Raw genomic sequence first — 14,246 nt, 5'->3', positions numbered from 1 at the left:
GCCATTGCTGTGTCCAAATGTTAAATAAAACGAACAACAAAAAAAGAATAATCTGGGGAAAAATAAATAAATAAATAAATAAATAAATAAATAAATAAATCATGCAGCTTTCCCATTCCTTCCTTGCTAGTTACTCCAAACTCTAAAACTTTTTCATTAGCAGAACATTTTTTCCCAATGGGAACCCTGACCTTTTAGCAAAGCACAAAAAAACTCTGGAAAATGTAAAGCGACTTTAGTTCTGTGACTGGTTGGCAAGAATTCATATTCTCAGGTGGATTTTACTGGACATGTCTTTTGGTGCCCCAGTCCCCTGGATGGGCTCAAGGGGCTTCCTCTGAAGCTGCATTTGCACCTATTCCTGCCTGGCCTCCACAGCACAGGCACGTGCTGCTTGCAGGCAGAGCCAGTTCTTTATTTACTTTAGGGAGTGCTGGATTTTCTTCTCCACTGGGGTCAGCGTTATTTCACCTGTTCATCTCCCCGGTGAAACTTTTCAGTGTAGAGCAGAATTTCCCAGTCCTGTTAGACACTGAACACGAACAGGAATATAACGATGAACCCAATGTCAAATAGAAGGTGTTGGCAGGGAGCTTCTCAAGCTACTAGCGGGGGGTACTTACAGAAACACCATGACACAGCCTTTGCAATATTAAGACATTTCAGTAAGAGGACAATAAAACCTTTAGTTCATCTCTCTCTACTAAAACTCTGTTGAGATGAGGTAGCCTGGAGATTTACCCCTCACTCTGAGCTGCAGGTGACAACAGGTCCTCCTGTCTCACACATCTTCCTGGGATAGGAACCCCCTAGCCTTGATGCTGTCTCCTCCCCAGCCTTACAGATGCTATAGCTCTGTTCCAGGGCGCTCCCCTGCGCTGCATCACTGCCCCATGCACATCTCCCTGTAAAAAAGAACAAGGGTGACTACTGGAGAAAATCATCTTCTGTAATACCAGAGCAGAGCAAGATCAGCATCAATGTGAAGTTTCTGGTATGCTTACACAGTAACCAGTTCCCAAGCCCCCAGTCCTGTAGCTCAAATCTTTTGTCTACTTTAACCATCAATTCACGCCAATTCAAGCAAGTAATTAGCTTAACTGGCAAAGACAAGCACACGCAACCAAACAGCAAGATTTCCCTGAAGACAATGACAGAACATTGCCAGATTGAGGCACTATTCCGGGGTTGGGTGCCTTTTGTTTGTTTGTTTGTTTTAAACGAGTGATGACAGTGATTTCATCTCTATCAGACTGAGAGATCCAGTGAGCATTTCAGGAGAATGCCAAGCAAGAAGCGTACTAGATACCAAGGGGGAGCAAGGGAACGCCCAGTCAAACATTCAACCTAGAAGGACTGAAAGAAAGGAGACAGCCTGCAGCAGAGCTGAAGGACAAGGAGGGTGGGGGTGAGCGCACACAGAAGTCTACCAGCAACGATCAACTCACTTTCTCAGCATATTATTTCCTGAAACTTTCAATGATAATATCAGTGCTGACCACTATAAAAATAACCAATAAAAATTCAGCAACAAGAGCTAGGCTAGCAGGAAACAAAAACGAAGGCCGCTCTGAACTGAGAGCTGCATGCTAACAGTCACAGGAACATGCTTTTCTGTGTCTTGGCTCCTACTAAGCACCATAATCTAATCTCTTCTGGGAAGGCCTGAGCCCAGCGAGGCTGACAGGCCATTACTATCATCCTGGGCAAGATCACGCAGTGCTGTGTAATTGTAGACTGCAACAGATACAGTTCTCTGCTTGCACGTTACACCTCCCTAGTGACAACAGACCAATCACATTTACTTTTTAGCAGCTCAGACATGTTTGAAGCCTGATGCTCCAGGGAATGAGGTATTTTTCCTTAGAACAGATTATGCCAGGAGGCTGCTAGCCCTTTTCAGAAGAACACACAGATGGGGCAAGTAGGTAACTGATGGTTGTTTTTTCCCTTTTATTTTTTAAAAATAAAACACCTATCCTAGCAAGTAGAGCCTTCTGCAACCTCACACGTATTGTGCATTGGAAATGGACACTCCTTACCTAGCTTTGCAGCCAACACAGTATGGGATTTCTGATAACATAATAGCTGGTATATATCCCATCAGAGAAGTAGCTGCATTTCAGTGTTGAGAGCAGATTATTCTGAAGTCCTTAAGGAAAAGTAAACAGACAAAGTGAGCCAAGGCTGCAAGTGCACTTCTCCACACATCATGGAGAGGTCACAAACATGGAAGAGCAGCCAAGTCTGTAAATATGAATTGTAACTACTGCAAAAGCTGCTTTCTTAAATTGCAGATAAAGCTGTTTGATTCGCAGCAGTTGTTACTATTCTGTTGTCACAGGCCAATCTGCAAATAATCCAGGGTCTTCGGATACTTCACTGGGAAACCTGACTTGTGCAGAAGGTCCAAAAGAGGTGGTCAGGGTTGTTTGTGTTTCTGTGTGTGCGTGTGTTTTGTTGTTGTTGTTATACAGAATGAGGAAGGTAGTGGGGGATTTATTCCCCCTATAAAAGAAGCCCTCCCTCCACAAAATAAAAATAATAAAAATAAAAAATAGAGGCAACAAGGATTGGTGAAATGGCTGCAAACAACAATAAAAGAACAGATAACAACAACTAGCCGACGGGCCTGCAATACCAACAGAGACAATTCAGTAATATAAACCAACAGACAACTTTACCAATTCACTCTTCCTACAGGGCAATCATGGATTCTCACACACATACTCCTCACACATTCATGTAGCCATGAGCAACTAACTCAGCTCCAGCTGCCACATTTGGGCAGAGCTTTCTCTGAAACAGAGATTCCAATTACATTTGCAATAATCTTATTACTATATTAGCCATAACCTGGTTAAGAAAGGGTCTGAGAGATACCATTTTGGCAGCTGGGAAGAAGACAACAGAGACATGCTTTTGTTATTTCAGTAACTCAGAAGATTTGCAAACCACAAACAGATTTTGTGACAGAAATGCACCATGCTGGCCCTGTGCAGGCCAGTTTTACTGTTTAAAATACATACAGTACAGCTCAGAACAAGTTTAAAGAAGTTACGAACTTGCAAATCTCTTCCTCAGCATGAAACAGACCCACATTTGAGGATTTACTTACAATTTATGGTTACTTTCTCATCACATATAATGTAAAGCTATGATCGGGAAAGCAATTGACTTCATTATCAGTGAGCTGACTAAAACCTGCTTTGTAGCTTAAGACACTTAAATGGTTATTTTGGAAGTACTTGATTCACATGCAGTTCACCCAAGCTAATTAATCCCTGCCAGCATTTCTGTTGTCACTTGCAGTCTACCCCTCTATCTGCACAGCAAAGTTTGCAATTCAACTTGTACCAGAACACCATTTCTTGTCCTACATGTGCAAGCGAGAGATTACTGAAGTCAATGATATTTCACCAGGGACAGAGCAGAATCAGGCCCTTATTGTTCCCTTCATGCTTATCTGACTGGGCAGAACAAATCAAAGAGGAGACAGTCAAACAACCTGCTAGCCTTGGTTTCTCTGGGGAAAAGCAAGCTCCAGATAGGCTGTGCCTCCAATCAACAGCCTGATTTTCATGAACAGCAATACGCTTCCCCACGGTAATTGAAATGGAGCAATCCTCCGTAAACAGCTTGCCCAGCCTCACCTCATTAACCTTTATAGACTGACCTCCAAAATTCCTTGAAGCTGAAATACAGGTCTCACTTGCCTCTGCACTATGTTTATCCTTAACAGGTTGGGGAAACAGGGAAGGCACTAGAGAGAGAACCGCAGAGCATGCTACAGCTGGATGGTAGATACCCACTGCCAGGCTGTTACTGGCTCCCAAACCCTCACAGGCTTCTTCTTTGTCTCCTGTGCTGGGCCGTATTTCAGACAGCCTGCAAAGCCAGACGTGGATTATTAACCACCCTCCACTCCCCACAACATTGTTTTAAGAGTCGTGAGTTGGAGCATGCTGCCCAGTATTCACAGAATTATTTCCTAACCCATACTTTAAGGTTTAGCAAATTTGGGAATTAAACCTTATTTCTTCCCCCTTCCACGTCTGTCATTTGGGATGTCTGCTCCCCATTCCTAGCACTTTATTGCCTTCATTCTCACCTCAGTGACATTTTCTAGTGACAATGAGGCTAGCTGCATTTGTACTGACAAAGGGGCAGCTGCGTTTCTGCAAGCAGTGGGAAAAAAAAGCCAGGAGTCCAACAAGCCAACAAGTCCAGGAGTGACTGGATACAATAATTAGCACTTCATCCAAATATCCAAACTAGAAGCATCACACAATGAATGGAAGCACTTATGGAAGATGCAATTAGTTCCACAGATCAGTAGCCACAATGACTCTCTGAAACCTCCTAGATTTCTTTGTTGCAACTTCAGGGAACATGATCATAAGAATCAAAAGGAAAAACCTTTCTGGTTTGCTCCTCTGGAAGTCTGTACGTGAAGATCATGCCAGCTGCAAGAATCATCTGCACTTATGTGAATCCGCAAGGGTCTTCAAGGTTAAAACCATACACCTGTGCTGTTGCTTTGCTAAAGATGGCAAAACAGAGGAGACCAAAGCAGCCCATTCCCCAATACATTTTTTACTGCTTTAAAAGTCCATCACCTACACACACACACAAGTAAACCACTTCATAAGCCATGGTCAGTGTTCATGTCAATATTAAGACAAACCCACCCTCTTGCCATGTTTGACTACTCCTCTTCACAGCAATTAGTTTTGTTGCACAAGCATAAACCCTCCATTAGTTCCAAACCCTTATCTATTCTGCCATCCTTATCTCCATCCTCTGCTCTTTGCTCCCTTGCCGACCACTGGTGCTCCCTCTTTTTTTTTTTTTCTTTTTCTAATTTTTCCTTCAGCCACCCAGAACAAAGCCTCCACCTGCACAGGTAGTGCACTGCAGCAGGCAGTCCATGGGTGCTTCCACCTCTCCCTGCCAATTCTCAGGGCAGGACCAAAATGTTGTGCCAAACAAACATCTCTGGGTTTTTCATCTGAATGCATTGGGACTGATGCTGACACCAGCGAAGCACAACGGATGCACAGTACACTCACATCTGTCAGTTTTACTGCAAAAGCATTGCTTTATGGCCACAGCAGTCCTTTGAACAGAGTCAACAATAAGGATCAGAAGAGCAGCTCACTCAGCCACAGATTTAATATTGTGGCCCCACTTGCCTACACATTTCCTGCTCAGATAAAAGGCATTATCACCTTGTTTTGTGGCATTCACTGCAATGCTTTAGGCCTCTACTTCTGTGAAATCACCAGGCTGAAAATACTTAGCTCCAATTGTTTAGACATACAGAAAAGCATTCAAGTCTGTGGTCATCACAGCACGATATGGGTATCCATTTGGCTCTGATGCAACTTGGTCCTAGCTTTAAGTTCCTGTAACACTCCCAGACTCGAGGCATGCACTGGTATTAGATTTAACCAGCCCACCTGCAGGTCACTGACTGCCTGAGAGGCACTCATGCAGCTATGGCAGCTGCACAAAGTGGACTCAGCTCTACTGCCCCATAGACCACTTTAAAACTGTTGCTAATTATGCAGTGATGACAAGATTCTTTATAAACCCAATGCATTACTCCCAGATCTACCTTTGCCAGAATTCATAACTCTTGGTCTACTTACTCCATGGGAAAAACAGCCCCAACTTCAGCCATTTTTGGTGTGGACAATGCAAAAGAGCTTCATACAGGCAGATCAAGTCACATCAGCACTTTTTAAGAGTTTCTCAGCATCAACCAAGTACTATCTGGGCTGCTTTGCCCTCTCATTTCAAAGCAGGTGCTTTGCAACTGCAGAAGAACCTGAAGGTTGGGATGGGAGGAGTTCCATGATCTAGGGTGAACCTAAGAAAAGCAAAAATAAAATCTGTCTACATGTCATTATTTATGGAGGGCCTGAGGTAAGGCTCAGCAACTGTTTGTGGAAGAAGGAACAAACCAAACCAAAACAGACTGAAGAGTACACTACAGCAGAAGCTTCACAGACTCCCTTAAACTCAGATGGAGGAAAAAAGAGATCCGGCAGAAAAAGAGAGGGAGAGCTCTTCATTCCCCCGGACTATGAAGAGGGGAGTGGTAGCACAAGCAGCTAGATAATCTCAAAAGCTACTAAATCTCTGGAAAGCACTGGTGGGTGGAAGCATTTAAACAGCATCTTGTCTTCAGTGCTCCTGTGAAATCCACTGACCATCAGAACAAAGGAATAAAAGCTGTTTAAAAAATAATAGCAAAATTAACTAAACAAGTGTTTAAAGTTTAACCTCTTTCCTGACCCTAATGCACGTCACAAACTGGCAGCAGGACCTGCAGCCAGTAGCCCTTAAACCAAACAAGTGACTGCACATTATGAAAGTTCCTAAATTTCAGATCCTCAGAAGGAAGAATTGCTACACGGGGGACTAGAGTCTGCTTCTTGCTCAAATACAACTGATTCTAAACAGCAGCAACAGCACTGGCATTGCCCCCCACGAGTTGCCTTTACCCTGCTGAAAGTGCAAAACACTTTTCAAATTGCGTCTTGTAAAATCCACAGAAGACAATAGTGGGTGGAAAAAGTGCATAATTGAGAAACTTGTCCATGATCCTAGAACATGCAAGTAACTCAGGAACAGAACCCTCACAGAAACTGATACAGAGCCGCGTCCTTTCATGACCATATACTGTATGCTTCCTTGCAGCTTTACCATTAAATAAGGATGACCTCAAAAGGAGGAAATTCAGTTGCATGTCTACCTAGTCAGGCATTTAAGACACATAAAACTGAAGAATCTACAGTTCTAAGCAAGTATGCACTTTAAAATGGCATTCTGCCCATCTAAGATAACAGGAGTTTCAAGTCTTACAGTTCACATGCATAAATAAATTTCCGTGCTCTTTCCACTGTACACATCAAACTCACTAAAAGCACCAAGAACACGCCATGCCCTTCAGAAAGGGACACTCCGCTCTCCCACGCTTAGAGGCTACAATAAGGTAAAAATTACTCCTAATGAAATTAAATTACACATGTCCCCAAACTGACTATATTGAGCACTACAACTGTCAGCAGCTCTCTACAGCCTGACAGTCTTGGTAGAGCACCATGCTGTCCTCTTATGAGGACAGAAGTCACTTCTGGGGCACCTACAATATTTACTTGTAAAGCTGCTTCCTTATCTATGTGGACTGCACAAAGAATTTGCATGTTGTTATGCAGATAGATAAAATCCGCTCGCGCACAGAGCTGCGAGCACGCACCAGTTTTATGAAGCAAGCTCTAATGTCAAGCAGCAACTCGAGTGTGCTCCTCAGTGAACAGACTTTTACTAGCAACTGAGGCCTCTTCACTGCCTAGGGGCTCTACGCAGCTCTCACCTCAATTATGTGCAGAAAAGCACAAGGGGGTCTCAGTGGGTTAAACTACTGTTTAACAGTAGACAGAATTAAATAAATATAGATATATAGAGAGGAGATATACATATATATTCATATATTGCTCTTCCTCCAAAATCACAGTAAAATATTTAGGTTTAATGCAGAATTAAGCATTCCCACTGTAGGAAATTAATGTAACATAATTTATTCTAACATAAACATCTTTGCCCAAACTCCATTTTAAGTATATTTAATAGAAAGTATTATTACCAAAGCTCACCCCTCAAGCTCTCATTCTACTCCTTGGAGAAAACTGAAAGCCTACCACCTTGGTCTCATTTAAGGTTTTTGATAACCCATCTCCAAGAACCCAGATACATTTGACTTAGATTTCTTCAATTCCAGTTAGGTGACTTTCTTCTAGCCCTTTTTATAATGCAAAAGCAACAAATCATCACTTGACTGCGAACTCAAGCAAGTATTTAGATAAAACAGCACGTGTCTGCAAGCCAGGCTCAAGATGCACTGGCAGGGCAGATCCAAACAGAAAGTTTGCTTTGCACCTGCTGCACCACATTCAGCGTTATTAATGGCAGCATCCTGAAGAGCAAGGCCAGCAAGCATACACAAATCTGAAGGCACAAAGAAGCCAAACACTGTTGAACAAATCCCACTTGACACTAATTAATATTAAGGCTGTCCAGAACCTGCTGGGATTTAAACTTGCACTCTCTGTCCACGCACAACTTCAGGGGACACAGAGAAGCAGCGACTGAACCCCAGGTGCAGGAAAGGCTGGCAGATATCTGGGAACTGCCTTCGTATCATATGGTGATGCGGAACAGGCCGCCTCAGCACATGATAGTTGGGAACGGTAGCCAAGCAGCTAATCACACCGGGATTGCTCGTGACTTTTGTTTGTTTTACAAAAAGGAGGTTCTACCAATTAGAAAGAAGTTTGATCGAACCTAATCAGGAAAAAAAAATAAAAACAAAACAATACTCAGTAAGAATTAATCTGAAATACAGTCCTCCAGTCACAAGCCTTCTTGGTTAAGTAAAAAGTTGCCACCAGCTAACTCACAAGACAATACTGATTAGCCATCTGGTGAAGGCTCCTGCTAAGCACGTTACCCCCTATGCTGCTGAAAGCAGAAGGGGCATCAGTTACATTCTGTCCCTGCCTGCAATTGTGTGGCCAACCTCAGGAACAGGCACTGGGCTTTCCAGCACAACCAGAAATTTTAGCAATTCTGAGTTTTCAGCAGCCCCTTTTACTACCATTGCATTCCACAAAGCGTAAGCTGAACTATTTAAAACATGATCTACTGCCTTTCTGAAAGCTGAATTTGTCCTCGAGCTTCATCGACCTTTGTTGGTTTTGCCCCTTTGTTTTCTTCTGCAAAAACTGCAACTGCCAGGAGGCTTCCCAGTCATCTAAAGAGCATCAGTAAACAAGAGCAGAGACAGATGGCTGCAGCTCAGTTTAAAACAGCACTCGATCCAGCCTCTCCCCTGCATTGCAAGTGCTCCCCACAAGATACAAACATATGCATAAGCTCAAACAAGAACGCAGTAGTCCCAGATAGAAAGCAGGTATGTATATGCCATCTGATAAAGAAGTCACTGTGAGGACAGGATGCTGAGGTTCCATGTACAGCAAACATCCATTACTACTGTACAGCTTCCCACTAACAAAACAATAGGTTGCAAGGATGGCAGGGGGTGGGAGGAAGGAGTTCTCTCTCTGTTGTTACTCCCAGAAGCGCTGCTGGCAAAACAAACAAACAAACAAAGCAGCATGGAAAGCAAAACCAGAAATCTCCTTTCAGCAAAGTTGCTTTACACCAAACTCACACAACCTGGTGCAGAGGATTCTGTCCCTACCCATGGCGGGGGGGAGAGGGGTGGTGAAATGAGGTGATCTTTAAGGTCCCTTCCAGCCCAAACCATTACATGATTCTATGAACCTGGGAAAGTAATATCTTTCATAGGCCTCTCATTCACCTAGTACTTCAGGAATTCAATCCTTTTAGCAAACATTCTATTAACCCCCTTATTAAAATGACAGATTCAAAGGAAAAAGAAAAAGAAAAAAGAAAAAAAGAAAAAAACACAGAATAACTCACAGATTTAGAATGAAAGTCTATCAAAACACCCATACTGCTTTTTCATTCCTGGATTTGATCACTTTTCATTTACTGCACAGAAGACTAGCGGTGGTGTTGATACAAGAAATCGTCTACAGTATGTACCTTGCCTTGCTAAATAGATTCAGATGTCCACATATATTCAATAAGTCTACCTGAATAAACATAGTTCACCTCTTCCACCAGCTGTAAATCCACTGCAATTCCACAGACATCTGCGTGCCTGAGTAACTTGCACAAGACTGAGTTCAAACATGGCCCATCCTTCCCCAAACAAAAATTTTGATTCTGCTAAAATTAAATTACGAGCTCTCCCTCGGGGCTTCCTGATATTCAAAGTTATTCCCTCACTTAGTGATAGCAGAAAGCTTCAACAGGGTTGCACAATCATCGCCTCCAATCAGCTATAATTGAAGGATAACACAAAACAGAATGAGAAACTAGCAATCCAATTAATACTGGCAGGAAAAAAAAACAGACTGTGGGAAGAGCATCATTTCTGGTAAAACTCCAGCAAAACCTTCAGGTTGGAGCATGTTGCCATACTATCACCTCTGAGGGAGGGTTTAACTACTCAAGGCAAGAATAAGAGGGAAGGAATGATCACTTTACAACCCCTGAGAAGTTCTGGCCCCTATTTATGTCAGTGTTGACACTGAAACTTTGAGAACTCATTAACGTAGGACTCGGTTGATTCTCTCAAGAGAAGCCCAAACCAAACCTTTTGGGAATCCAATCTGTATTTCTAAAATACAGTCTGAGGTATACTTCTGCAGGACCTTCCCAGAACAGGACAACTACAAGGTAAACAGACTTTTCACATGAAACACTTGCCCCCTTTGGGTGATTCACCCAGGGCAACCTAGAAAATCTCTCCCATTCATTTCCATGATGCCACTTCCTGCTCTGTACATTTAAAAAAAAAAAAAAAAAAAAAAAAAAAAAAGATATCTGGTACACACCTGCATCCCCATGGAAGCAGCTGTCCTGGTGACATCTCCCAGAAGGCAAATCTCCGTCACTTGGCCAGATCTGTCCTGTTTTTCGTACGCCCACAATAGTAGCCTCAGACACAACGACCTGCTGCTGCCGGTGCCGTTTTTGAGACTGGGGGGTCGGTGGACTGCTGCTGTCAAAGGACTGCTGAGAGTTCTGGGACGGAGAACGACTTTTATCCCGGTACATGCGGTAAGTGGTGGGGCTGGGGGACACGTGGCTGGACTGCCCTGAAGAGAAGTCTTCCTCGCTGGAGGTAAGGTTCTCATTAGAGCTACAATCAGGAGTATATCCTCCTCCAATATCTTCAAAACTCCTTGGGGAATAAGATCTCCTGGGCCAAGTGAGGTGTTTTTCCTGATCAGTCGTACTCTGATTTCTCAGGATAGGTCCTTTCCCTTCTGCATCCCCCATCATTCCACCAACATAGATACTTTGATAGGGCTGAAAGTCCATGGGCTGCCAAGGTGAGCGGTTGCTGCCATTGGCGTTAATCAGATTATCTTTGAGAAACCTGGGGTTCAGTTCAGCATCTTCGTATTCTCCATCATAGCCAAAACTGCTCTCTGAGGACCTTCCCCTGTAAGCAGGCCTCTGGAATTCGTTGAAGCTGGGTACCACGGTAGAAGGAAGGGAGTGTAAGGACTTTTTGCGTTCCATTTGCATGGCTTGGCTACCAAGAGAGCTTATTTTATCAGAAACGTCTTTATCGTTGACCTTCACTAGACCCTTCTCGTGATGATACTCCATGTTCACATAGAAGGGCTTTTCAACAACATCCTTGTTATCTCCAGAGTGATGTGAATTCCCCTTTTTAATCCTCTCAAAGTTAGACCTTAGGGCTGCCACACTGGTGCTGTTCCCTCTGTCCTTAGAAATAGGTTCAAAAGATGCCTCCTTCTCAGCAGATCCCGCTAGCCTGCGAGTGGAAGCCGATCTGTGTTTTGAAGGAGATCCATCTGTATCACAGCGAGTCTCCGTATCTTCTACAACTCTCTTCAGTTTCTCTTCGCCATAGTACTTACACCTGTCCTGCTCTCCCTCCCCGTGATGGGGACTGTCCAAAGGCGACAGGTCCGACCCGTCACTCTGGGTAGACAGCTTCCGCAGAGAAGGTATCCTGGGTTTGAACTTTTCCTCCCCGTGGTGTGACTTGCTTTTTTCATATTCATCTTGGTCAGCAGACTGGTGATGATGCAGGTCCTGGATCTGCTGCTCTGCACCCCCTTCAGGCAACTGAGAAACACGTTTAAAACCCCATCTCTGTCTATCGTAGCTTTTTTTCTCCTTTGCCAGAAGAGTCTGCAGGTAAATCATGCGGAACCTCTCCTTGTTGACCTCCATCTCCAGTCTCCGGATAGATGCTTTGCACATCTCCAGCTCCTGTTCAATATCTCCCACAGATTTCAGCTCCATTTTAGGAGGCTCAGAGTCTGCAAATTGTGCTTTCCAAGCCTCCACAAACCCCACAGGGTCCACCATTTTGCATACAGGAGTAAATAAGTGGAGAATAAGGGAGGGAAGCTGGAGAGAGATAGCCGGAGAGAATAAAGCAACCGGATCTCACATGTAGAAGCAGAAACAGCTCCGGCAGGGTCAACTCAACGCGTCTCTTTCACAGTCCATGCAGAGGAACTGGGAGGCAAACGGCAATCCTCGGATCAATCTCTGCTCCTCGCCTCCTCCACCTCTCGCCGGCCCCAGCCCCCGTCCCCTCACTACTCTCCCCCCGTCATGCCCGAGCTTTTGCTAGCGAACAACAACGCTCCCACCCCGGCGATTCCCGAGCACTTCAAAGGGGAGGTGGACAAAGGAGCAGGCTCGGGGCGGGGGAGAGAAGGTAAATATCGCCCCCCACCCTCCCACCCACCTCCTGCCGCTGCCGTCCCGGCCGCGCTGCTCAGTGCGGCCGCTCTGGGCAGCCCTCCGCTCCGTCCTCCCGCGGCCAGCCCCCGTGTTGTGCTTTCTCTTTCTCTCTCCTCCTTTCCCCCTGCCCCTTTCCCTGTCTCCTCCTCCCGGCTATTGTTGCTGGCCTCCGGGCGCAGGGCGGCGAGCCCGGCCGCTACCCGGCGGTGCCGGAGCTCCCCGCGGCCCCGCGGCAGCCTCCCCGGCGCGGCTGTGGAGGCGGAGGCTGGCGGCGAGGCTCCGGAGGCTGCCCCCGGCTGCCCATCGCGGCCCGGCTCCGGCGGCGCCCCGAGCCGCGGCGCTGCGGAAGGGGAGGGATGGAAGGAGGCAGGGAAGGAGGGAGGCAGGGCAGGAGCCCGGCTGAAACGGCGCTGGGGCCTCTTAAAGGGGCAGCCCGGGCCCCCGCTGCCTTTGGAGGCCCGGCCCGGCGGAGGCTGGCGCCGAGACAAAGGCAGCGGTGTGCGAAGCGGGGGCACGAGGGAGGAGGGCGAGGTTGGAGCACGGAGGGGGCTGCTCAGGCCCTCCTGAACTCCCAGCTGCAGCCTTCAGGCCCTGCTGGGGGTTTTGGGGGTGTTTAAGGAGAGGCTGGACTTGGTTCGGTGGGAGGCAGTGGGGCGATGGTTGGACCTTGGAGGTCTTCTCCAACCTGCATGATTCCATGATTCACCTCAAGCCGAGGTGCTGGGCACTAGCAGGCTCATCGTTCATTCGGTCCTTGCTGCGTTATCAGTGCCCAGCTGGTGCTCTGAAAGCGCGGTGATATTGGTAATAAAGTCTGCTTTGTCCAGAGATTAGGTGTGCCTTTGTCCTGTATGTTAGCCTACAGGGAGCCCCGCTCTCCAGCTCTGGGTGAAGGGGGGCAAACAAGCTGAACGTGGGCTGGCAGCTGGCTCTCACTCCACCTGAAATCGGGGTACCCAGCCGTGTTTAGGCCCTGTACCTCTTCCACATACTAATTCAACCTCTGAAAAAGGGGTAATGGATACACCTGAAATTGCAGTTTTCCTGTCCAAATGATGGGAAAAGTGAGATATTGTACACCTCACATCCCTCAGAAGCCTGCTTCTTTCATGCCAGAGGTGGGACAAATCCCCAGAGTGAGGAGTACCTTTCCTCATGCATTTTATGAGAAAAAATTGTGGAATATAGCCCCAGCAATAACTAATACAGTTCCTTAAGCATGAAAAGTACAAGTCTACAAGAGCAGTTCTCTTACCTTCAAAATATGCAATGTTTCATAATCCACTAAACCATTTTCCTCTTCACGCTTTTTGATATGACATATCAAATATTTTCAGACATCACAAACGGCTAATCATGCATTCAGCTTTGCATAGTTCATCTCCCTTGCTGTTTGTTTCCTGGCTTTAACCTCTTTTTCCTGCACTTGTTTCCTCAGCTTCTAACACACTGGCTGATCTATGTGGAAAACAGATTAGAATCAAAATCATAATGAAATCTGTATACTTAGTAAATATCTATACAAGCCTTCCAGGGAATTTCCATCTTCCACAGAAAGAAAATTGGCTTTTCACCATTGATGCTGTTTGCCGTCATGCCGGTTTGAACAATGACATTATGACACACAATATATTTCTAGTAATATGACATTTCAGATTTTACTAGCATGATTAAAATAACGACAGATATATTACATAATAAGGCTCTGTTATGAATTTGTTTCCCCCATTTGTTTATAGTTTGCTGGTGTTATTGGTTTGTTTTATTATTTCTAGGGTGTTTTCTCACACTCACTGGGCTCACTTTTCCAGAGGCAGCAAGAATTCTGATGAGTCAGAGGGACTTCTGTA

The 14,246-nt window shown here is 45.3% G+C and overlaps 1 protein-coding gene across 2 annotated transcripts in view; it reads right to left on the bottom strand.

Moving 5' to 3' along the window:
• Nucleotides 1-12,733, bottom strand: part of BCR (BCR activator of RhoGEF and GTPase) — a 103,684-nt gene extending 90,951 nt beyond the window's left edge. Inside the window, exons 1-2 of one of the 2 annotated variants that reach the window (XM_082774179.1) lie at nucleotides 12,597-12,733; nucleotides 10,497-12,165 (exon numbers count right to left, since the gene is read on the bottom strand). In XM_082774179.1, the coding sequence (XP_082630305.1) occupies nucleotides 10,497-12,012 (1,516 nt within the window). In that variant the 5' untranslated portion in view covers nucleotides 12,013-12,165; nucleotides 12,597-12,733. Of the gene's footprint in view, nucleotides 1-10,496; nucleotides 12,166-12,400 lie in introns of both variants that reach the window. The other variant, XM_082774178.1, reaches the window with a different exon arrangement.
• Between the last annotated feature and the right edge of the window lie 1,513 nt (nucleotides 12,734-14,246).

The sequence above is a fragment of the Aythya marila genome, assembly GCF_965140915.1.
Source record: "Aythya marila genome assembly, chromosome: 17".
NCBI lineage: Eukaryota > Metazoa > Chordata > Aves > Anseriformes > Anatidae > Aythya > Aythya marila.
The sequence above is the reverse complement of the archived record's forward strand: the minus strand, read 5'-3'. Positions and strand labels throughout refer to the sequence as shown.